The sequence below is a fragment of the Telmatherina bonti genome (assembly GCF_933228915.1).
Source record: "Telmatherina bonti genome assembly, chromosome: 22".
In the NCBI taxonomy this organism is placed as follows: Eukaryota; Metazoa; Chordata; class Actinopteri; order Atheriniformes; family Telmatherinidae; genus Telmatherina; species Telmatherina bonti.
This window is the reverse complement of record NC_136631.1, coordinates 16,890,652-16,915,337: the sequence shown is the minus strand read 5'-3', so window position 1 is coordinate 16,915,337 and position 24,686 is coordinate 16,890,652. Positions and strand designations below refer to the sequence as shown.

Below are 24,686 nucleotides of genomic sequence, written 5' to 3'. Positions count from 1 at the left end.
AAATGTGAACGCCTGAAACATGAAGAAAGCATTTACAGCTGAGCAAATTTCACAATGGTTTACTTCCGGGGCAACGTTTGCAAAGGTTAAAATTACAGACGAAGCAGTTGAAAGAAAGTCTGATGGGCCATCGTCGAAAGAGACGAGGTAAGAAAAACGAACAAAGTAAAAAGGAACTTGGTGAGTGACTTGCTAAGCTAGCTAGTTAGCATCATCGCTATCCCAGCACGTGCTCTGCGAAGCTAGCAAGTAAGCATCGTCCCAACATGTGCTCTTCTCCCAGTAAATTGCACAAATATTAATATATTTACAAAAAATGTAAACATATCAATAAATTGTACATATATCAATGTATGTACAATCATGCTAACAGTATGTATAACCAGTTGTGCGTATTTTCACTGATGGTTGTCCAATGAAAGACAATGACCCCCACACTTAGTTACAAACTTTAGATCTTTCTACTTACTGCAACTGCTTCAAGCTGATTAAATAAATTGCTTTTCATGGAAACAATAAAGAACCGTGGCTCTATTAAAGGCTGTATTTAAATCTAGTGTCTAATTAGCAGGAGCGGCTCACCAATAGAGAGCCATAGGGCAACCCGCACTCACCACAGACACAAGAGAAAATAATTAAATATATGTATATATGCTTAGAGATTTGCTAAATAAATAATATATAATTAATTAGTAAAGTTCTCATGGTAATCTATTGTCTAAAGTTGCAAATTGGTAGAGTGTTTCCTCCCCAGGGCGCAAAAATCTTCCCCCATAGACTTGCTATAGGCTGTACATGCAGTTGTTTTTATTCAATACAAAAGATGGGGTATAGCTGGGGGGTTGCTTTCTAGCGCCCAAAGCTAAAAATCTGCAAGTAAACAACTGATTTTTTTTTTTCCAGCTATAAACATATTTTCTCCTTGTTTTTCAAGGAATCGCATAAAAGTCACAATTTCATTTATCTTCATAGCCATACCAATAGCAGTAAACTGATGCAGATTCAAAATCTTATTTATTTGCAATGTCATTGGTTTTAAATACCACCGCCCAGCATCGTGCAGCAGAGTGAGTTTTAGCGAGAGTTGGAGGTGGACAACAGAGGAAGAATTAAGAAGCAAAATGGAGAAAGAGACATGAAATAATTCAGTAAAATTGCTCTAAACAACACTATTTGAGATGAGAATGTTTCAGGAGTCCAAAGACAGAGGGAGACAATACACGCAGACATTTTCCAGGACCTAATTTGATAAGGTTTGGCTGACCTCATGTAGCGCAAAATGGGCCCAGGTGATCATCAGAGTGCATCTGCAGAGAATCTAAATGTGTGATCTTGCTCTTTTATAATGTTTTTAATCATAGTGGTGTATTATTCACAAAGCACACCTTAAAATAGGCCATGTACTTTTAGAAGTGCTGTTATTTTGCGTTGTCCCTTAAATTGAATTAACACATAATTGACAAAATTAGTTTTAGATTATGAAAAAAAATATACATACATATATATATATATATATATATATATATATATATATATATATATATATATATATATATATATAGTAAGGCAAGCATGTATCCATCTCCATATTGATTTAAATTGCTGCATTTATGTTTTAGGTTGATGACACCATCTTGCGTCGTGCAAAAGACAGGTTCCCCTTCACCAAGTATCCGATTAGTTCTACACTTCTACAAGCAGACAGATTCAAGGAGAACAGCAGCTAGTTGAAGCAGCACTGAACACGACTGTGGAGAAGCAATGATAAGTTTAAGAGTTGCACTGGTTCTGTGGCTCTAGACCATTTCTTCATGGGAACCGATTTACAGGACTCCTTCTTTGAGACTCCAGTTTTGCTTAAAGTGGAACTATTATGTGCATTTCAGGCTAATTTATTTTTTATTTCTGAGACCAGAAGGGCTGGGATTGATCGAGTTTTTGTCACAAATCGCTTCATTTACTTCAGAGGTAGGTTGTCAGATCAGCCTGTGGGCAAAACGAGTGGATTGAGACTCTTCCACATTAAGCCCCTCCTCCCGCCACTGCACTACATCGGGAGCGCGCACCGCAACTGCTTTCGTCGTCATTGTAACATCTCATAAACAGAAGGATTAGGCTAATATGAACTCAATAAAAAAACAAAATACAATGTCAACACATATCATACAGCCCTACATGGTCGAACCTGAATCAGACCCTGAAAACAAAGTGGAAATCAGCAACCCACAGCAACGAATGCAGCAGGATGTCTCTCTTTGGTAAACTCACCAGCCATCGTTCGAAATAACGTTTTCCACCCACCTGATGTATTTGTACATGCCCTTGTTAACCAGTAGAAGGTAACCAATCACCGAACCTTATCACATAAATGTATTTACATTTATGAACATAGCAAGAACATTATGATATATGTTTTACTTTTTGTACATCAAATTTGCTTTTCTATTCTTAAGAGAAGCAAATTTCTTAACAATGCTGGTTAAAATCAGGAATGTATTCCCTTGGAATCTGTCTGCTTGTGGCAGTGCAGCACTGATCAGATGCTTGGTGAAAGAACATAAAACATTAAACCAGCCATTTAAATAAGCATGGAAATGGATACAAGCTTTACAATATGTACTTATAATCTAATAAGAAAAATAATGATTATATTTATATTTATATTAATAATAATTATATTAATGTATGAAAACTAACTATTTGATCTATTTGTATAGAGTGTATATTATGTGTTCATCTAATTTAAGGGACAGTGTGAATTAAATAGTACTTCTATAAAAGTACATTATATTATACAGGGCCTATTTTTTAGGTGTGTTGCCCACATTACTGAATAATACACCATTAATAACAAAAACACAAAAGACCAACACCACACATTTAGCTTGTATCTCACCGCTGTAGCTACACAGAAGATTAATATCAGAAATATTAACCAAAACAGCCTAATGATTAATATGTTGTATGTTGTCTGAACGACGGCATGAGTCAGTGGTCTGCTTCTAAAGCTGGCTCCACAGAATGTCCACATGAGGCACAGTATGATGGTAAAGTTTCAGGAAGAAGAGGAAAGTTTCATCCGCTGATAGCGACAGTATTTAAATCCAGCGGCATTCAGCTTTGCGTGCTAGTCCTTTATTTTGTCCTTTTAAAAGCAGATTTCCTTTCTTGCCACATTGTATCACAGGTGTATATAAATGGGCCTTGAAAACTTGCTGATTAAATTGACATGATTGCTGTTGATGAAAGAGGACCCTGTAGAGAAAGTTCGGGAACCACTGTGCTAGAAGAAGAGCACATGTTGCACATGTCAATATATCTATCTTTTAAATTCGTGTGATTGAAATTACTTTTAATTTTGTTGCAGTTCAGCAAAGAGTCCTGATGAGGACAACCTGAAGCCTGACCGTGGAAGGTTCCAACAAACAGAACCTGCAAGACGTATGCATCTGCATTTTTTTCTTGTTTAATCTAAATCACATTGACTTTTCTCACTCGTTAAAAAGTTTGTTTTTTAATGAATTTTCTGAATACTTAGGTCCTGCTCCTCCTCCTCATCCTACTTTACTCACTAGCTATGAGTACCCAAGTTTGCCCATAACCAAGAACAGGCAGCAGGTAAGATATACTGTCCTTATACAGCTTCCAAACAGACACAGAGACTAATGCTTTTCTAGGATGCTGTCATTCTCCTGAAAGTCTTCTTTTGGTCTTTGTAGTTTCACTAAAATTGTCATCATGTCCTCAGGACTGAAGAGCACTTACAATGTTTGCTCAAGTAGAGCATAAAGCTATTTTTATGTAGCAGCTAACTTCAAATCTAACAGCTGTGTGCTGACTAATAGAAGGTGAATTATTTCAGCTCATGCTGCCACTTTCTTAATTCAGATTAAAATATGTCATTTAATTATCATAAATCAGGTTAGCACATCCATCTGGTCTACAGTTTCATACCTTATTGTTTTTTTAAATTATATTTTATTCCAGTAATATTATGCAGTGTCCACTTTTTATTGTGCACGTGTTGTAGTTGTGCTTGTGTTTTTGTTTGCCTACAGCTGATTTCCCTTATAGAAAACAACTCAGTTGTGATCATTCGAGGAGCCACAGGCAGTGGCAAGACTACCCAGGTGCCACAATACATCCTGGACCATTACATTGAGAAAAATGGCGCATGCAACATTGTGGTCACCCAGCCACGCAAAATTGGAGCTACCAGTATTGCTCGTTGGGTTGCTACACAGCGAAAGTGCACCCTGGGTAGTCTGGTTGGATATCAGGTTTGTGCATTATTTAGTGGGAATTTCTTAAACATGTATATGGAAATCTTCCCATCTAATTTTGTAAGTTTACCTCAATCAGCTCAAACTACCTCCACTCACTATCTTAAAATAGCTGGAGGACATTAAAAAGAAATGGCATATAACCATCACAGTTTTCATTTTATTTTCCACCAATTGAACCTCCCTTTTTTGTGTTTATGGCAACATAACTTTAGATGACATAACTACTGCACTCTCTGAATTTTGATAAGCCTTTACCAGAATACCATGATGATGATTGAATAAAACAAACAGAAAAAGGTATTTAAATAGTTAATGATAATTATTTGTGTGATTGTCAGCTATATATTTATTTTTTATTAGTAGGTATTTGCTTGTGTTTGTTAACAAGTTATTGAGTGCTTTGTTGCTAGGATGACTTGCTGTGTTGTGCAGAGCTCTGAAGCAGTGTGTCTAATAATAACTGTAGTCTCCTCTGCTTAGCGCAGACTTCTGGAGTTGAAGATGATGTCACTGACAGTAGGAGAAATGATAAACAAGCAGTGTTAGGATATGCCATTCTGAGGTTATGCAACATAACCTTCACATTTTATCCTAATTTTCATACTTCAGGAACATTTATGGAGGTCTTTGTCATATAATATATATATTTTTTTTCTCCCTTCGATCAGTGAATGCAAGACATGTTGTACTTATCATTCAGTTGGCAAACTTGAACATATTTTACTCGAGTCAGGTACAAAAAAAGCTCAAATAATTAATATCTTTTCCAAATATTAAACATAAATATTTTCGTTGGCATTTTTTTTAAAGCAATGGAGAAAAGTTAAGTCTTTAAACTACTGCAGAGCTGAGATTTTTATGTACATGCGTGTATTACAGAGGATGGATGCAAATCTAGCCATTTGTATTACAGGTTGGGCTGGAGAAGATGGCTACTGAGCACACCCGTCTAATCTACATGACTACAGGAGTGCTTCTGCAAAAACTGGTTTCAGCCAAGTGCCTCACAGAATACTCCCACATTTTTGTAGACGAGGTACATAAACATGACCTACGTTCACACCTACGTTTTCTCTGTTACCTGTTTGCTCGGGATGGAAATTGTAAAGATATGTTGTTTGATCAGATCTATTTTATCTGACATGTTTGGATATTGTAAATCCTCATATAATCAAACAGCATCTGATTGTGTGTGAAAGATACAGATTTAATTCAAGTTTGTCAAATGTTTTTTTGATAGTTTTGTGTGTCTTTCAGCTCTGGTTAAGACAATATCTTTTGCTGCTGCAGGTGCTCAATAAGTCTCAAGCGTGTGTCCACACGTTGGGATGAAAGTTTTTAGTTTGTTCATTGTTCTGTTTTTTCCTTGTCAGAACATTTTTGCATGGTTCTTGGAGTATTTCATCCTACTGCACTGTCAAAAACTGTTTCCACCCACAATAGTGTTGATTACACAGTTCACAAGATGCTTGGACCGTTTTTTTTAAAAGAAAAAACACAATGCTTACCAATAGCGTTTAGTGTCAATGTGATCTTGTACACATGGAGGTTTTTTCCATTCAGCTTGCGATAGGTGGACACAGCTATGCTTTCAGGTGCTACGCTGTGTGAGGTGAAGCCCATGAAAGAAAACATGAGGTGCGCTGCTTTTTCTCTGGGCTCTCTGTACTCATATAGGGACCACTTTCAGCACATGTTAGCTTAGAGAATTGTCATTGAAAGGCCATTTATGCTAGATGCTAAAGACGGATATGATGCAATTCATCGTCTTCTGGGTCCCTTAATTTGGTCTGTTATCGGGGGGGGGCCTGCATATGCACCCCTGGCGGAGCAAACAGAAGTACCACCAGAAACCGTGGGGGCAATGTTGAGCAATATCAGTAACTTGCATAAAGACCAAAGCAGAAGGAGCTGTGATGTATTTAATGGCCACACAGAACACTGCTGTCTCCTGCCCTGCCTGTTTTTATGCTGCTTTCTGATTATGATTATTGTCATGATCTCCTCCGTCCCTGCCACATTTGTTATTGTCTGAAACTGACTTTGAAACACTGAGCTCTGCACCACTCTGATGGATGTATTGGCTGGCAACCATGCCAACATAATGGATACATTAAACCATGAAGGTTTGTTAAACAAGTTTAAAATTATTCTGCATTTTTATGATGCGTCACTGTCACAGCAATAAATATTCTTGCCACAAAAAAAAAGAGAAAAAGAAACACAAAAGAAGAAAAAAACAGAAAAAGATGGATGCAAACTGTAACTATGCCAAATGCAGCCTTTTAACAACTTTGCCTTCACCCAGGTTCATGAGCGCACAGAAGAAATGGACTTTCTACTGTTGGTTTTGAGAAAACTGCTTCATTCCAACTCTCGTTATGTCAAGGTAATTGCTCCATCAAAGAGGACCTGTTCTTTGTCTTCTTTGTGCTTCACTTGTACTGTTATTTATCAGAACTCGATTTTTTTGCCAGATAATCCTCATGTCGGCAACCATCAACTGCAGACAGTTTGCGGAGTATTTTGGCACTCCCATACGTGGTAAAATGCAACCTGCTTATGTGTTTGAAGTGGAGGGGGCACCATATGCCATTGAGGAGTTTTACTTGGATGACCTTCACAACCTGCTTCCATACAGGGTAAGAAATGAAACAGTGATCATTGCTGGTTTTCTTAGCTTTGAAGCCCAACAGGTATTGTGTAAAATGTGTTTCTTTACCAGATTGACTCGCCACATCCAGATGATCCTTACATTCCTTCTGAGATGTACAGTCTTGCCACTAGTCTCATCCAGAGATTTGACGAGATTGAGGGCAAGGGTTCAAGGTGAGGCTAACACATTTATGCATCCTCACACTATTGTTCACTTAAACCTGCAGATAAGTAAACACAGAAGTGTCAACTGTTGGTTTACATATGTTTACATGTGTCTTCGAGTAGCAAGGCAGAGACAGAGCGTGGGATGGCTTTTTCAGAACGAGGCAGTGTTTTGGTTTTCCTTCCTGGTATATACGAGATAGGCTACATGCAGGACGCCTTGGCCAAGCTGGTTCACACACGGTGAGCTGCTGAATTTATCTTTGTTAGATATTGGCAACATCTAACTCTTATTTTAACAGGAAAAAGCACATTGTTACATAGAGTGTTAAGAGGTGGACACCTTTAAAAAAAAAAAAATCTTGTTGGTATCGTGTCATATTTAATAGACTACAATATTGACATTTAGCTCAACAATGATTCTGCCTCTGTGATTCAGATTGCAAGTTTATCCTCTTCACTCATCAGTAACTTTGGAGGAGCAGAATGGTGTGTTCTTGCCTCCTGTTCCTGGTTACAGGAAGGTAAATAAGGACGGCATGCATATTCTGACTTGTGTAGTCAATTCCCCACATCACTGATGATTGCCTTGCCATCACAGGTGATCCTCTCCACAAACATTGCAGAGAGTTCAGTGACAGTTCCAGATGTCAAATATGGTGAGACTTTTCGTCACATACTTACTGTTTAATAAGGTGTTCTTTTGTAAAAATCTTTATTTGTGTTGGTGCTTTTCCCCCTTCTTTCACAGTGATCGACTTCTGTTTGGTTCGTCACTTGGTCTGTGATCCAGACACTAATTATCAGTCTCTGCATCTGTCCTGGGCGTCCAAAACCAACTGCAACCAGCGCAGAGGTGGAATGACTGCAACAAGAACTTTAAACTGCAACATGTAAAAATCTTTTCCCTCCTGTCCTTTCACACTTCATATATTTCCTGTCAGGTAGGGCAGGTCGAGTATCCAAGGGATACTGTTACCGTCTTGTGACCAAAGAATTCTGGAGGAATGAGATCCCAGACTACATGATTCCTGAAATGCTGGTAAGGAAGTCCTGATGATGAATATCTTTGTAGGCTTTTAATGTTTTTCAAAACCTGCCTTTAACACTCAAGTCCGAGCTGTTATTCTGTCTCCTTAGCTTGCTCCTCTGTCCACAATAATGCTGAAGGTGAAGCTACTCGACATGGGAGATCCCCGCTCTATCCTCTCCACAGCACTCTCACCTCCCAACATCAGTGACATCGTTAGGACTGTGCTTCAACTCAAAGAGGCCAGTAAATTAGTCCCGATTGATGTTTCTTTTTGGACAGAGTCATAATTGTCCATCAGGTGTAGCTGGATAAGTGGCTGTGTTGATGATATTGTTGCAGAGTGTTACCATAGTCAGTGTTGGCATAGTCTGGCTCTCTGGGTGAATAATAAAATAACATTATGTAAGACATAATCAACATCTCTATATATAGTTTTTATGTCTGTTGTTTAAATTGATAATACAGAAGCTAGTACCTAAGTATAGAGCTTGATGTACTGACTATAGCTCTGTGTTTATTATTATTTAGTTGGGTGCTCTGTCTGTTAGAAATGACGGCAGAGGACAGAACGATGATGGCGAGCTGACATTCCTGGGCACAGTGCTGGCCCACTTGCCTGTGGATGTGTATCTGGGGAAACTGATTGTCCTGGGCCACGTGTTTGGCTGCCTAGATGAATGTCTTATAATAGGTAAGTCTGTCATTATGTTGTAGAACTGGATCCTCTGCACTTCTTGCTCACTTGTTTATATTTATAAAGACAGTACAGTTGAAATATAGTTATTAAATATGTTCTGTAAGGTCTCTTTGCGATACACTTTCTCTCCTCAGCTGCTTCACAGTCACTAAAGAGCTTCTTTGCCATTCCATCCATGCAGCAGCTTGCAGGGCACAGGTGAGTCACATCCAGAAGGTGCACCAAATACATAAACTTACAATGTGTGCCTCTGTACTGTGTGTAGTGATTAAAATGTCTCTACCATAGGCTCTACTGATTCTATACTGTTTATGATATTATTTCAGAAGCAAGCTGGCTTTTGCTCGTGACACACAAAGTGATTCTATAGCTTTGGTCAATGCATTCAAGGTGATGCTAAGTCAGAAACTATTTCTGGTATCCCAGTGTGTTTTTTGGTTTTAAAACCATCCCCTCTCATTTCTTTCTGTTAGGCATGGTACTCATCCAAACAGAAAGGACAACTGAGACAACCAAAGGTAAAAACAGGAAGGAAATATTGTTTTACATTAATAAATTACACACATTTAGTTTCAGACACCCTTAAAAGATTTTTTAAAAGAAGAATTGACGAATAAAAATCCATGTATCAGATTTAGTTTTTTCTGTAATATGAGTGGACAGAAAAAACAGAACGATAAGGAGGCATGTCTTTATAAAAAAGATTGCTCCGAGCAGCCCTCGGGCTTCTAGCTAAAAATGGGGAGATTAGCATAAAATACACTGCAAAAGCAAACCTGTTCTTAGCACTTACATATTTTTATTTATTTATTTTTTACAACATTATTATCTAATTAATAATTTGGTGGTTAACAAAAAACAGTTGGCAAAACTCTTTTATTTGGAAGACAAGACAATTGAAAGACAGACTATCCACCCATGACTGATTCAGTAAATAAACACAATAGAACACTATCTGAGGAATGGAGGAAAAGAAAGTAAGTGACAACAGGAGTCAACATCAGATGGACTTTGACTGGCTGGAAAAAGGTCAGAGAAGAGACATTGAAGGAAATATGTGGAATTTACTGGGATGCATCAAAGTACAAAAACCTCCAAAAGTTCAGTAGTACCACTTTAAGATGGAAACAACAGTAACATTATTTAATTTATATGGATTGTAGTGGATGAATGAAATAATACAGTTTTGTAAACTGAAGCTCTAAGTAATGTCTAGAAAAAGGTATTTAAACTGCATTTTAATTCAAAGCAGTAGAAAAAGAAAAAAGTAGCCTTGGGTAAATGATAGAGAACTAAAGGTCAAGTACCATTTTAGGTATCCACAACAAGTAACAGTACGTTATACTCTTTAACTGTTTTCACCCTCACACTTCATTAATAGGCATTAACATCTGACAGTAAGCCCGGGTGGGATCAGCCGGTAGCAACTTTGCCGATTTCATCTTGAGTTTGGTCATGGAGCCAAGGCAATCATCTTCTGCTTTGTCTACACCCGTTAATGCTTTTGGAAGGGTGGGGGGCCTGTGGCAGCACCCTCTCATTTGCTATGTTTCCATGGGAGTTTTAATTCCTAATAAAACTCCCTAATAAAAGTTAATTCCGCTTTAAACTGATGAAAAACGACCATTTAGACACTTATTTCTAATGCAAATTTCTATTTGGAATTAAACTTAATTACGACGTAAGTGGCTGGTTTATTTGCACTTTAATTTTGAACTATTTCATTCCTCTGTCATGTAAACCTTAATTCTGCTTGAAGTTAATTCCAGTTGTTCTGCGCATGCTTGTTACCTTGTCCTGTCCCGATGACGCGCGTTGTTTTGCTTCCCGTGTTTGGTGGTCTACCTTTTATCTCCTTCTCACTGGCTGCAAAAAGTGAAGTATTACGCTCATGTTGAGCTGGTACTTGAAAATTCTAATAAAAATCACAGCAAAACTGGTACCCATTATGTAGTTTTTACAAGTTACGACTGAAAAGAGTAGAAGCAGGGAGTGAACTTTATTTCCGGCATACGTCATGCACCCTCTGTCTAATCAGAGCCCTTCCCAACTCACCGCTCTAAAGAGGAATTAAGTCATGACGTGTTTGATGTAAGCCTCCATTCTGAATTATTATTCTCATGTAAACTTGTAGGAAAATACGTTAATCCATCAGTCTTTTACCGCTTATCTGGGATCAGGTCGCGGGGGCAGCAGCCTAAGCAGGGAAGCCCAGACTTCACTCTCCCCAGCCAACTTTGCGGGGGGGATCCCAAGGCGTTTCAAGGCCAGCCGAGAGATATAATCCCTCCAGCGTGTCCTGGGTGTCCCCTGGGGTCTCCTCCTGGAGGGACGTGCCTGGAACACATCACTAGGGAGGCGTCCAAGAGGCATCCTGACTAGATGCCTGAGCCACCTCAACTGGTTCCTCTCGATGTGGAGGAGCATTGGCTCTGCTCTGAACCCCTCCTGGATGACTGAGCTTCTCACCCTATCTATAAGAAAAAGCCTGGCCACCCTGCGGAGGAAACTAATTTCAGCCGCCTGTATACGAGATCTTGTTCTTTCGGTCATGAGCCACAGCTTGACTATAGGCGAAGGTAGGAACATAGATCGAATGGTAAAATGAGAGCTTTGCCTTCTGGGTCCGTTCCTTCTTCACCTCGACATACCACCTCGCATTACTGCAAACGCCGCACCGATCCGCCTGTCAGTGTCACGCTCCATCCTTCCCTCACTCGTGAACAAGACCCCAAGATATTTAAACTCCTCCACTTGAGGCGGGACCTGACTCCCGACCCGGAGAGGGCAATCCACCCTATTCCGCATGAGGACCATGGTCTCAGATTTGGAGGTGCCGATCCTCATCTCAGCCGCTTCACACTCTGCTGCAAAATCGCTCAAGCGAGAACTGAAGCAAAAAACCAGAGACCCAATCCTGAGGCCACCTAACCGGATCCTCTCAACACCTCGACTGCGCCTAGAAATTCTGTCCATATTAGTTATGAACAGAATTGGTGATAAAGGGCAGCCTTGGCGGAGTCCAACCCTCACTGGAAACGAATCCGACTTACTGCCGGCACTGCGGACCAATGTCGTCCAGGGACCAAACAGCTCATACAACGGGGTCCGGTACCTCATACTCCCGGAGTACCCCCCACAGGAGCCCTGGTCAAAAGCCTTCTCCAAGTCCACAAAGCACATGTAGACTGGTTGGGCAAACTCCCATGTCCCCTCCAGGACCCCAAAGAGGGTATAGAGCTGGTCCACTGTTCTGTGACAAGGACAAAAACCACACTGCTCCTCCTCAATCCAAGATTCGACTACCCGACAGACCCTGCTCTTCAGGACCCCTGAATAGACCTTACCAGGAGGTAGAGTAGTGTGATTCCTCTGTAATTGGAACACACCCTCCAGTCCCCCTTCTTAAATAGGGGGACCACCACCCTAGTCTGCCAGTCCAGAGGCACTAACCCGATGTCCACGCGATGCTACAGTTTTCTGTCAGCCAGAGCATCCTTAAGTAACTCCAGGCCAATCTCAGGAGGTCTTCAAAGTAGTCCTTCCACCGACTCACAACACCTGAGTTAAGGTCAGCAGCTCCCCATCTCAACTGTACACAGTATTGACAGAGCACTGCTTCCCCCTCCTGAGTCGGCGGATGGTGGACCAGAATCACCTCGAAGCCATTTGCAAGTCTTTCTCCAATGCCTCGCTGAACTCCTCCTATGCCTGAGTTTTTGCCTTGGTGACAGCTGAAGTCGCATGCCGCTTAGCCTGTCGGTACCCATCAGCTGCCTCCAGAGTCCCACAGGCCAAGAAGGCCCGATAGGACTCCTTCAGCAATATGTTAGTTCCGAATTATTTAATTCCAAATGATCAATTCCAAATTAAAAAACATCATGTAACCATGGCCATTGAGAAGAGTGAACTCTGCATGCTTTTGTGTTAGTCTACACAACTATTCAATAACACCAGAAAAAAATCGCTGGATGGGTCTGAAGACTCGCTAATTATAGTTGTAAAGTAGCTAAGTTGTTAGCCGAGCTTGGACGGTGCATCAGCGTAATCGGTGAACGAGAAAATCATGCACTGACCAACATTTTGTGTTGTTGAATGCAATTTGTGATTAAACACATTAGTCTTTTTAACACGTAAATCTTTTGTAGTCACTTATTGTATTTATGTTAAAGCCCAACCTCTAATTTTGATCATTCTTCCGGGTTATTTAGTTCTTTACAGATTTGTAGAAACATACCAATCCCCCTTTCAGAATTATTTATGAGAAAAACCTCCGAAAATAAATCAAAACACAATGTCTATAGTATTTTAAAATGAAAGAAAAGCTGTTGTAATCCAGCAGGAACAACCAATTCTTTTTTTATATTTAAGGTCCGGAATTAGGGCTGGGCGATATGACCTTTTAGTAATATCCCAATATTTTTATGGCATGTAATCAGTAAGATGATTTTGTGTCTACATTAAAACGTAATTGTTCATAATGCATTAAGATATGCTGATTTTAAACATTCATGCCAAAAGGATGAAATTGTAACTAAGCAAATTGATCAAAACCATATTCATTGAACAGTTAAAGCAGCGGCAGAAACATGTAATTTTAAATTTGTGGTACTACCTTTTGTTGCGAAACTTTTCCAACATACTTTGCAGATGACAGTTGTTTGGTCAACATCCTCTCTCTGGTATCCAAACCACTGCCAGATGTTGAATCCTGTATTATTTTTCTTCAGAACAAATTCTTCCTCCTCCATTTTTTGTAACTCGTGCTGCTACTGCTACCGGAGTTCTCTGCTAGAAAAGCTGCTACACGTTGCCTCTCATGATGTAGCACGTAGCTCACGTTATGTACGTAACTAGGTGCGCTTACTTTAACTCTGTGCAAAGCGGTGCAGAGAGTCGAGGAGGAGGGAGAAAATCCCCCCCACAGCTAAAAACAACTGCGTAACAGGCTACTCGAATATGACGAATATAGACATTTTCTATATCCCACAGGGGGACTGGCCACGATATCTCGAGTATATTCGATATATCACCCAGCCCTATCCGGAATGTGTTAAAAGGGAAGGAGGATGTATCTAAATTATCTGCAAACAGATTGTGGTCTGCAGTTTCTGCTCAGATGGCTCATTTCTGCTGAAGATTGTTTAATCTGGCTGGAACGTCTTCATATATTTTTTTAGAAGAACTTAATTTCAATTTGAAGATCCTACAAATTTATGCACATTTGCAAAATCATGGCTAATGCTGTGCTGTGATTTAGCCTGTCATGATCAACAAGCTGCAACATGTAAGCGGAACAACCCAAGCTGGAGATTACCATGTTTTCCTTCTCCTTGTTTTATGAGTCGCATTCTCATGTAGGATTACAGCCTTTTAGCGACTAGACTTTTCCAGAACTTTTTTGTCAGATAGAGATTGATTGACGAGAAGTTACTTTTCTGTGGGTTAATCTCTTCAGTTTCCACCTTGTCTGCTGGAAAGCTTCAGGCGTTTCAATTGGGCACCATATTCTCTTCCCTTCTTAGTTCTATAACGTTTTACAATGGAGACCTGGAAACTTTTGTTGTGCATAAATTTCAAGTTGAACTCTTGTTTTTAATGTTTCCAGACTAAAATATATCCAAATTGGTGACATGCTGAAGTAGCAAAGGCAGCTCATTCCTCATCAGACTTGTCATTGCAGGTGTGCATTGACATTGTGTGTGATCTAGAAATTGAGAGTAAAAAGAAAAAAAGATTAATGTAATGAACACAATAAATCTCACCCTTAGTTTACACACATAAAAATAATTCTGTTCCTTTCAACTTTCTGCCAAATGTCAAGTTTCTTGTCATTTCTATTTTCTCTCAGGATGAGCTGGACTGGGGAAAAGAGAACTTCATTCAGATCAAGAGGATCAGAGAGGTACAGAAATGATGCAGTGTTTTGTCACACAAGTTTCACTGTATTGAAGTGGCTGTCATATTTAGAGGTTGGTTATTTATAGCTTATTATCAAACTTGTGAACATATTTACATAAGATTGTGTTAAAGCGGCCTTTTTGGCTTAATTGTTTTTCAAGTGCATACATGCAGTTTGAACATCGCATAAATCTGACTTTACATTTTTAATTCCAGGTTGCAGAGCTTTATGAGGACCTAAAGAAGCGCGTGTCTAAATTCAACATGCATGTTGCAGAGGACACTCAGTTTGTTGACTACACCAGCACACACAGGCAGAAGTTCATTCTTCAGGTTTGTTGTTGCTGAACAGTGAGTGGTTTCTCAGGTCCCATATGTCACAGTGTGTGCTCCTCTGCTCGGTTCTTAGAATGAATAATTTTGCTAATGTGTTCCCATAAAAATCCTTTGATCAAAAAATGATCCTATGTTATAGGTGGTGATTGCTGGTGCCTACTACCCGAACTACTTTGTCCAGGGGGAAATAGACGACTTCCTCGCATCAAAAGGGCTGTGTGGCTTCAACCCACGAACAACTGTGGAGGTAATTAACAGTAGTTTTTGGAAAAATATTTCTAGGAAACAGAACTGAATCTTTTAAACAGGCAGAACACATGGTTTTACCAATTGATTCTTAAAAAATATATATCATTCAAAATTTAGTCTGGTTATTTTTTGTGAATGGAACTATATTTGCATGTTCACCTGTACCGTGTTAAATATTACCTCTACAATGTACTACCCCTAGTACTACCCCAACAATGTTAGTACCCCCAGTACTGCCTCTAGAATGTTGACCCATAGATGGATGTTAAATGGTCCATGGCATGTATTCTTTTTTTATGTTTTCTGCTTATCTGAAGTCTGAGTTGTCCTTAATCACTCCAAGCAAATAATTGTTTAAAAAAAAAACAGATATTTGGCCACAATCACATCTTAGTTTTCAAGTTTTTTGTCGTACATATCAGTTAGAGCGTGAGACTATTTCAAAAGCAGAATGTTTTGCATGAAATGAAACAACCTCCAGATTATTAATAGGACGAAATGGCTTTTGAATGTGTATGGTCAGGAATGGAGGAAGCAAGAAGCTAGCATGAGCTGTAGAATATGTTAGATGGGGATGTCCAGGTTAGTGCGTGCTCCCCATGTCGAATGTGCAGGCACCTGACAATTGTTGCCTTGACTGGGTCCTAGCTTCAGATTGGTCTGAACACTAATGGCTGCTTGCTGAGTCCAGGAAGTGGTTGCTAGCCAATGTTAGCCCCAGCTAGCTTCAATCATGCACTAGCTTTTCATGTCAAAGTACATGATATATAAACAGTGTAACAACTAAGGGAGCTAACATAACTTTGTGTTTACACAGAACCATGCAGAATTATAGTTTTAGCTTTGATACATATTGGGTTGGGATAAATTGTAATGAAACCCTCTTAATGTTTTGTTGTTTTCAGGTGAGGAACCTCCCCCCATACAGTTTCCTGTATTACAAACAGCTACAGTCTCTGTTCCGCCTCTGTGGTCAAGTCAAAACCATTTTCTTTGAGAGCTCCAGGTAACATGGGGCATTGTGGCAACGTGGGCATCCTCACCCTTTTTTTTTTTTTTTTTCCTGTTATGAACATTTAGATTGCTTTTTTGTCTTATCTTTTTGTGTTGCTTTGTGGACTCACTCAGAGCCTACGTGGAGTTCTCCAGGACATCCCAGGACTCAGGGGTTTTACCAGAAGTACAGCTTGCTCTCCGCTTGGCCCAGCAAAGCTCACAAATGGAGCTCTCAGTCTATCCCATTGAACAAATCGAAGCCAGTGCTGGAAGAGGACTCAAAACCCATTTGAAATATGCACGGTACGGCTCGGTTCACATACTCAAAGTGCCAGGTGTAGTTACTCTGATATTTGAATTAAATCGATTCATGTATGAATTAAATCCATAAATTAGTTTAACATGGAGCTGAAAAAGGATCATTTTATCAATGAATATTTTGCCGTGTGTGTTTTTGGAAAAATAAACCTCTAAAGTCCTGCCGTGGTCAGTTCCCTGCAGTGACGCTTGATTTAATGTGACATCTTAGCACTCTGCATGACTCTTGCCAGCATTCACTGGACTCACAGAGAGGAGGTATTAGGCAGACATAGTACCAGTTTCCTCCCATCTCCCTCTGGAAGTTGGGATGACATGAAATGGTGCATTAACTGACTGACTGTTGTTGCTCGTTACTAAGTGATATATCTGCCTGCATCAAACATTAGACTGTTGGCATGTTTTAATAACTAAAAATGCATTTTAATAAGATTATTTAGTTCAGTTGTTTCATTCCACACTCGAACTACATATTAATGAGCACATATTTATAAAGATTTATTTTTATCTGTTTTAAAATCTGACATAATTGTAACATCTTGTTAATATTAATCTAGTTTTACTCATTCTAAAATGTTATAGCAGAAAAAGTGTTAAAGTGTTCACTGTAACAATAAAGGTCAGGTCTGTGTGTGCCAGGATTGGGTGGTATGACGTCAAATCAGTGTCACCATTAATTGAGCAAGTTACCTTGATGACGAATAATTGGTGAATATTTTAGTATAATTTTATTTTTGGCTAACTAAAACTTTTCATTGCAAATTTTTTATATATGGTCATTTACCTACATACACAGTATACATATATATATATATATATATATATATATATATATATATATATATACATACATATATGTATACTGTGTATGTAGGCTCTGAGTGTATCCAGCCTTAGTGTTTTCTGCCTTTTTGGCAGGCTGAATGCTGACATCCAAAGCCAGTCTGTCTGCCCGGTGGAAGTGTTAGGCAGCATTGACCCAAACAAGTTGCCTCCCAATCGCTTGTTTGTTGTGAACATCACAGAGGTCAGTTTGCTTTATTGATTGGTTTGACAGAACTTACCTCATTTAAAGAAATGATAAAAAGCAACAATTGATATTTCTGACATCTGACTATTTCGCGAAAATGGGATTTTATTTATTTATTTTAACTCTGATATAGGTGATGGAGGTTGGTCACTTCTGGGGTTTCCCAACAGATGAAGTCAGCTTGAAAAAGCAGCGCCATCTTACAGCCGAGATTAACATGCGTACACTGTGTCCTGTAACTGTGTCACTCTACCCAAACCTGTTGTGTCTGGCACCATACTCAGAGGCCACTGAGCAGAACTTGTACTACCGAGCCAAGATCATGCACTTGCGTGGGAATTCAGTGGAGGTGACTATTACTTGAACACTACAGTGCTCTTGGGTTTGATGTATCCATTTTGATTTCGCTCATCTTCACTTCCCTACTGATTTTCAGCACACTCTCAATGCTTTTACTTGTACTTGTTTTCAGTGCAGATAATGCATCAGTATAAAGGTTCTAAGACTATAATTGCGTTTGATTTACTTTTTGTCTGCAGTTCGGCACCAAACATTGCAACCCATCCAATTGTCACTAAGTTGCACGGGCTAACATTGTACTGCGTTTGACCTTCGTATGGTTCATGTCATTACAGGTCTTCTTTTTAGACTTTGGCAATAGAGCTGTTGTTCCCAGCAGCTCCTTGAGAGAGCTACCATCCGACCTGCTGTCTCAGCCTTTCCAGGTAGCAATACGATTGTTCACGCGATCTGTCAGAAATGTGCATTTTAACTTTTAAGACATGGCAACACACAAAGGTCTACTTGTGACTTCAGGCTCAGGAGTTCCAAATCGCTTTCCTGCGTCCTTCAGCCCAGTCGATCATCTTGGGGAATCAGTGGAGCAGCCGTGCCCGCAACCGCTTTGTCACACTGGTGAAGGATCAGTTACTGATGGTGTCTCTGTACTCCATCCTCTATGGTGTCATGCGAGTGGAGCTGCTCATGAGCACAGAGTCAGCAACTGTCAGTGTGCTGGACATATTAGTGGAGGAGGGACATGCTGTGAAGGCAGAAGAAAACTTTGATTCTAAGGTAAAACAAAAAGCAGACGTAGTTTCCCCAACAAAATATGTTAAGCAGTGTGAATCATCCTTCATATTATTGTTGAATCAAGAAATCATTATGAGTCTTATTACTTTAATTCTATACATGTGTATTGTTTTTGGTTTTTTGGTTTTTATTTTAGTTTGACTAACTCACTATCAGGGATTTTGGTTTTTTTTTTTCCTTTTTTTCTTTTTTAGCAAAACCATGAAGGCCTCATGTCTTTGTACAAGGACACAGAGAAAGGAACATATCTACCCAGTTCTGGCAGCAGCTCCTGGAAAGAGCGCAAGAAAGAAGACAAGAAAGTTGTCGACGATCTGCTTGCATACTTTTCCAAGAGCCCACAGTCCTTTTCCAGAACAAAGGTGAGAGACGGTACTGGCTGAATATTTGATGGAATTAGTCAGAGAAGAAAACTTCAAGAAATGCAATAGATGCAATAAACTTTATGAATGCAACACCATTAAAAATACAGTTTAACTTCTTCTGTAAATGTGAAAATTTGCTAACAAGAACAATAAACACTGAGATATAGTTTAGATGCTTGACTATAAGTTGAATTTGTTGTTGATTCTTTGTCCAGAAGATGGAGCCATTTCAGTGGCTCAGTTCATACTTGATGCCCATTCAGAGACACACCCATTCATTCTGAATATTAGTCTGGTCACCACGTCTCTGAATGACAATAATCAGAGAATGCAAGGAATCCTTGTGCTGTCTGACTGCCTTTCATTGCTTCCCTCTGACACTTCAGGTCCGTCTGCATGGACCAAAAAGTCCTCATAAAATAAACTTCCAAAGCTTGAACCAGAAGACCTTCTACAAGTAAGCATTGCATTCACACAGCAAAATAACGTTGAACCATCCTGCTGTTGCTGATGGAGTGTCCTCCTGCAGGACGGTGTTTCTAGATCAGACCAGCATCAACTTCTTGGCCCTAAACGAAAACCCTCATTACAAGCATCAGAGGATGCTGGTGGCCGGACATGTGTCTGTCAACTCTACAGGTACCAGATAAATAAAATGTCACCGTTCAAACTGCATTAAATCAATATTTATATGTTATGTTTTTTGCAGGTCAACGCATACAGTTGAGAGATACCTCCATCATGCCAGACATCCCTGGACTGCCTGCACTTGTGACAATGCTTTTCACCCCCATAATGGAGTTGCGGTTCGTAAGATGCACAACAGTGTTGCACATAATTGTTTTAACGTGCAGCAACTTTTTTTATTTTTCCTTGACATACAGTCATTTTAACAAGCTTGCTTGTCTGTTTTCCCCACCCAGACTCGATAGTCTGACATGGTTGCTATTAGAAATAAAGGCCGGTTTTAATGAAGATTTAAGTTTACAGTCAAACTGTTGAGCAGGTCTTGTGGGAACTTTAGTGTGTAATATGAGTAAGCTAGGTTTTTAATTGACATGATTTTTTTTTTGTTGTTGTTGTTGTTTTTTGTCTTTAAAATGTTGCTTCACACATTTATTTATGTTCCATTAGGAGTAACGAAGAGCGGACGTGCTACACCGGGGCCGTTTGTGGCTTAGGCTTCAACAGTGAAACACAAGAAGCCATCCTTGCTGAGCATGACATTGACTTGGCGTTCGACGTCAAGTTTGATGTTGAAGACATCACCGAGGTAACATCTGCCGATGCAGGAAGACAAATGTTTTCAGTGACCCAAGCTCTGGTCAGGTGCAGCATATCTAGTTTATCTTCTGGTTATTTTGCTTCTGTGACGAGGGAAACCTTGCTTAGTGACAGTATAAGACTGGTTATAAATCCAAATTCTTCATCTTTAGAAATGTGTGCATTCATGTTAAACACACACATTCATTTAAGTTGGCATCACATGACCAATCATTAGTTATTGCAAACTGAACAGCAAAACAATGCCAAGTGATAATAGAATAGAATAGAATAACACGGCGCTGCAGCCAAGGCAGTAAGGAAAACAGAATGAAATAATGGAAATGCTGATTGAGGAATGTCAGTATCATTGCATTATTAAGTCTAAAAACTTTTGATTTGATCTTTGATCAAAATAATTCAGTGAACAAGTTTCCTTGATGCACATGAGAAAGTTTCTGTCACATGGATCCCAGCTGTTTTAAATCCCTTTTGCAAATGAACTAAAAAAGCATATTTTTATGTCATCCTGGTGGGAGACAGAAAATGATTGTTGTTTAGTCATTTTTAGTTTTTGAGACACTTTGAGATGTATGTTTACATGAATGTTTAGTATCATGTGATGTAATTTGGTACGTGCTCAAACAATGTATGGGCAAACGGGAAGGAAAGCATCAACAGTAGTAGTAGTAGTAGTAGTAGTAGTAACTTTATTTCGAGCAGATGAACAAAACCAATACCAAGATGTACATATACATAACCAAAAAAAATATATATATATAAGCTCGAAAAGGAGTGGGAAGAAGAAAAACTTATTAAATCCCACCCCTAGATAACACAAATCAAAACCTTACAATACAAAGGATGCACGACACAATACCAACAATGGTCATGAGTAATACCAAACAATAGTAACGACATGACTTAATACCAACATTAGTTAAGAAGACTTAATACCAACAATGTTAAGTTCACTATTTCCAACAACAGTCAGTAACTATTACTATTATTGTTATTGTTGCCACCCCAGAAAGTGGTGCTTTATCAGGAGTTAATCTCTCATCAACAAAGTAAAACCTGTCACTGAAAAGCTGAAGTTGAATCTATTTCTGCTTTGTAGCACAGACTCCTGGTTTTCCTAGTTCAGTTTTTTTTTTTATTGTTTCACCAAAATAGCAGCAAAACCATAAAACTGCAGTAACAGCTGTAAACCTCATATCATGTTACACCTCATTATGAGCTGGTGATGAACAGTTTCGACGTTTTTGTTAATTGTACTAATAATTGAGTAACGGTTTTAGATAAAGTAACACTCTTTTCTACTTATAAATATTAGATTCTGTCTTTTCACGATTTTGAGATTAATGCTTTGCGAGTGGCCGTAAACCAGCTGCTGTGCGAAGGGCCCAGCAGCACTCTGCATCTGGGGCCCGACAAGATCGCTCGCCTGCAGGAAGACTGCCAGGACCGTCTCATAAGGTCGTACACATAAAGACACAGAATTGTGTAAAAAAAAACCCAACTTTTCTCTTTTAGGTGACATAATTGAGATGAGTAACACAAGTTTCACTCACATACAGACTGTTCACCCGGTCTCCCTCAAGGGAAGAGATTACTCCACTGTACTATGAGAAACTGGGAAAGTGGCACCAGGTAGGGTACAGTTTCATACATCTTCAGTAATCTAGAGAACTTTTCATATGACCAATTTGGCCTGTTTTAGCTCAGAGGGTTTGAAAATATCACTTGGATATGCAGGTTGATCCTTCTCTGAGGATGGACATCGCAGAACCAGGAGGTGGAAAAACCAGAGGTGTTCTCTTTCAGCTGCATCCGATCATTCTGCTCAACAGCTAAAAAGACATTCTACTTGTTTCAGTAGTGTTGAACTGGTACTTATGTAGCAGAAGTAGTTACTTTGACTTCAGTTTAACTCATTTTCAGAGAAGTATATTTAAGTATAAATGGGTCTGTAGCTTTGAGTTAACTTTAATCATCTTTGTTTGTGGTTACCAGAAGGGTTTTCTGTTGAATGCAGCAGCTGCTAAAGTTTGAGATACAACTTGTCTTCTTTATTGTCAGTGTTTCAGCTGTGAGCCATTAAAAATAGTTATCTGCAACAGAAGAGCCTTGTCAGTCAGTCTTTTTCAAACATAGACTCATTGTGACCCTGGAGTCAAGTTAAATTTGTCAACACAGCACACACACACATGCATGCTACTATGAGAGTTGTGTTAGCGGCAGAATGCATTGGCTTATATTTATAGCTCAGCATTCCAAGTCTCTCATCCAAAGTGTTATCACCTCAAACTTAGCCGATGTGTCATACAGAAATTCATCTTAAACAACTTTAGGTCATCTTATGAATGTGAACCCATCAGTAAGGTGACTGAGGAGATGTTACATCAAGGTACATTTACTTTTGTTATTCTTGTAATTAAATACATACTGTAAGTGCAAATAGTTAGAGTCCAGGGTCTAAAGAACTACGGAGTATAGTTGAACATAGTACAAAGTTGGACAGTTATTCAAACAAGCTAAATATCACCAGATACTTCTTGTCGTCATAGTAGTTGTACAACAGTACCTAAACATGAGCGTGTTTATTGATCCTTATGGCTATACAGAAGCAAAACCCTACAATTACCACATCTAAGACACATATTGTAAATTATTTTGTGCTTGGAAACACCAAAAGGAAATGACCATTTTTATATATATTGACATTTACTGAGAGAACCCCCATCTGCTAACTCAGAAACATGAAGCAGTATTTAATACTGGCAGCAGAGCATGTCTGTGAGCATTCGGCCGTTTTGTGCTAAACCGTACAATTTGTGGCAAGCACTGCAAAGCAAACGTGTAGCGTGATTTTTAAGAAAACGCACAAAAAAGATGAAATATTATTTACCCAAGGCTCGACTTCATGCACTTTATAATAAGCAACACAAAAAAAGTCTGTTTCTTTTTTTGTCTTTGAGTTGTGTACTTGTCTACCTAAAAACAGGATTATGCACATACGTGTGACTGTGTTAGTGTTTAGACTGCTAAAGACAGGGTGAAGGCTTCTCCAGTGGATGCTTTTAGAGAACACCAAGATGACATAGCACTATGGCCCGCAGATGACGATCAGGCGTGTCAGCAGTGAGCCTGATTCTGAGCTGCACTGTCAGCTTTGCAGTGACACGGACAGGTTCACTCCTCCTTCCTCTTTGCCCCGGGAATCTTTGCTTGGATCCTGGGCCAAAAAAACCCCAAAAAAACCACACATTAAATATCACACACTTAACTTGACATGAACTCTGGATAAAACTATGGTTGTTCTAATCTATTTCAAGGGGAACAGCAGTATCTGGGATTTATTCTGGTGCTTTTGTAGCAGGAATTGTGTGGAGTGTTTTCTAAACCAGTAGCTAAAATGTTCCTTTTATATTTTCTAAATAAAGAGGAAATAAAAATGAGCATAAAGTAGTTTCATTAGGAACAAAATGAGAACTCTACAACCTTGATTTACTCTTACTAAGTTACCATCTGGGGTCTTTTTAGTTACTGCGAACTGGTTGAAAAAGTGGGCTGAATGACTGCTTCCTATGCTGTGTTCCATACATTCACACTTGAAAACCACCACTCCAGTCTTGCATCTAGTGGAGCAACTCCAGTGTAGGAGATGGAATGGTTTTCATCTATGATCAGGGTTTTTCTGCCTGCTCTTTTAAAAAATGCGAAGTAAAAGCAAAAAGATCAGGGGATAAAAAAGAATGATACTTACTTCCCCACCACAGAGTTGACCTGGGTCCGTATTAATCCCACATACTGATCAATCTGTGCCTGAAAAGAAAAGACTAATAAGTCCATCCCTGTTTTCCAAACTAGAATTTACTAGTGTTATTGTGAAACTCAGGTTTCCTACCTGATGTTTCTCATAGACCACAGGCATGGTGAACATGGAGACCACAGCTGTAGCGGCACAGAGAGAGTATCAATTGATCAAGTAATCTGACCTAAAGTTAAAACATGTTTACACAGGAACAATAGTGTAAAACCATTCCTGCTATAGGGTATGGCTTTTATATAACATTTTATAGAAACTGCTCATGGAGTCTGACTAACAATGAGTGTTTAAATGTTTTTTGTTCTTTTATTTGGCTTAATGTTATCAGCCCCAGAGAGGATAAAACTGCAACGCTGTAAATCTTTTTACAGGAATTTTAATTGGTTTGCCGCAAGGTAAAGTTTCTCATGAATTTGAACAGAGATGACATTACATTTTTTGTACAAGTAAACTTTTAAAAATTCATAA

At 39.2% G+C, this 24,686-nt stretch overlaps 1 protein-coding gene and 1 long non-coding RNA gene across 2 annotated transcripts; one reads left to right on the top strand and one right to left on the bottom strand.

Moving 5' to 3' along the window:
- Nucleotides 1-2,983: 2,983 nt before the first annotated feature.
- On the top strand, nucleotides 2,984-22,243 carry LOC306772173 (ATP-dependent RNA helicase TDRD9-like; the record flags this gene model as incomplete). The annotated part of the gene is made up of 35 exons (XM_079261587.1): nucleotides 2,984-3,039; nucleotides 3,368-3,441; nucleotides 3,539-3,618; nucleotides 4,059-4,280; nucleotides 5,200-5,322; nucleotides 6,595-6,675; nucleotides 6,764-6,928; nucleotides 7,012-7,115; nucleotides 7,230-7,349; nucleotides 7,546-7,630; nucleotides 7,708-7,765; nucleotides 7,858-7,962; nucleotides 8,051-8,148; nucleotides 8,247-8,378; nucleotides 8,668-8,830; nucleotides 8,971-9,034; nucleotides 9,163-9,226; nucleotides 9,310-9,354; nucleotides 14,688-14,741; nucleotides 14,954-15,070; nucleotides 15,213-15,320; nucleotides 16,228-16,328; nucleotides 16,451-16,621; nucleotides 17,555-17,663; nucleotides 17,800-18,015; nucleotides 18,302-18,391; nucleotides 18,483-18,740; nucleotides 18,953-19,120; nucleotides 19,510-19,580; nucleotides 19,653-19,762; nucleotides 19,833-19,929; nucleotides 20,258-20,396; nucleotides 21,747-21,865; nucleotides 21,967-22,039; nucleotides 22,145-22,243. 35 exons carry the CDS (start codon nucleotides 2,984-2,986, stop codon nucleotides 22,241-22,243), a joined length of 3,939 nt encoding a protein of 1,312 aa, XP_079117713.1.
- A 1,257-nt stretch (nucleotides 22,244-23,500) lies between these two features.
- LOC306772920 lies at nucleotides 23,501-24,345 on the bottom strand. The gene is made up of 3 exons (XR_013771787.1): nucleotides 24,297-24,345; nucleotides 24,156-24,214; nucleotides 23,501-23,624 (listed from the first exon to the last, which is right to left on the bottom strand). It is a non-coding gene; the product is annotated as an uncharacterized lncRNA (long non-coding RNA).
- Between the last annotated feature and the right edge of the window lie 341 nt (nucleotides 24,346-24,686).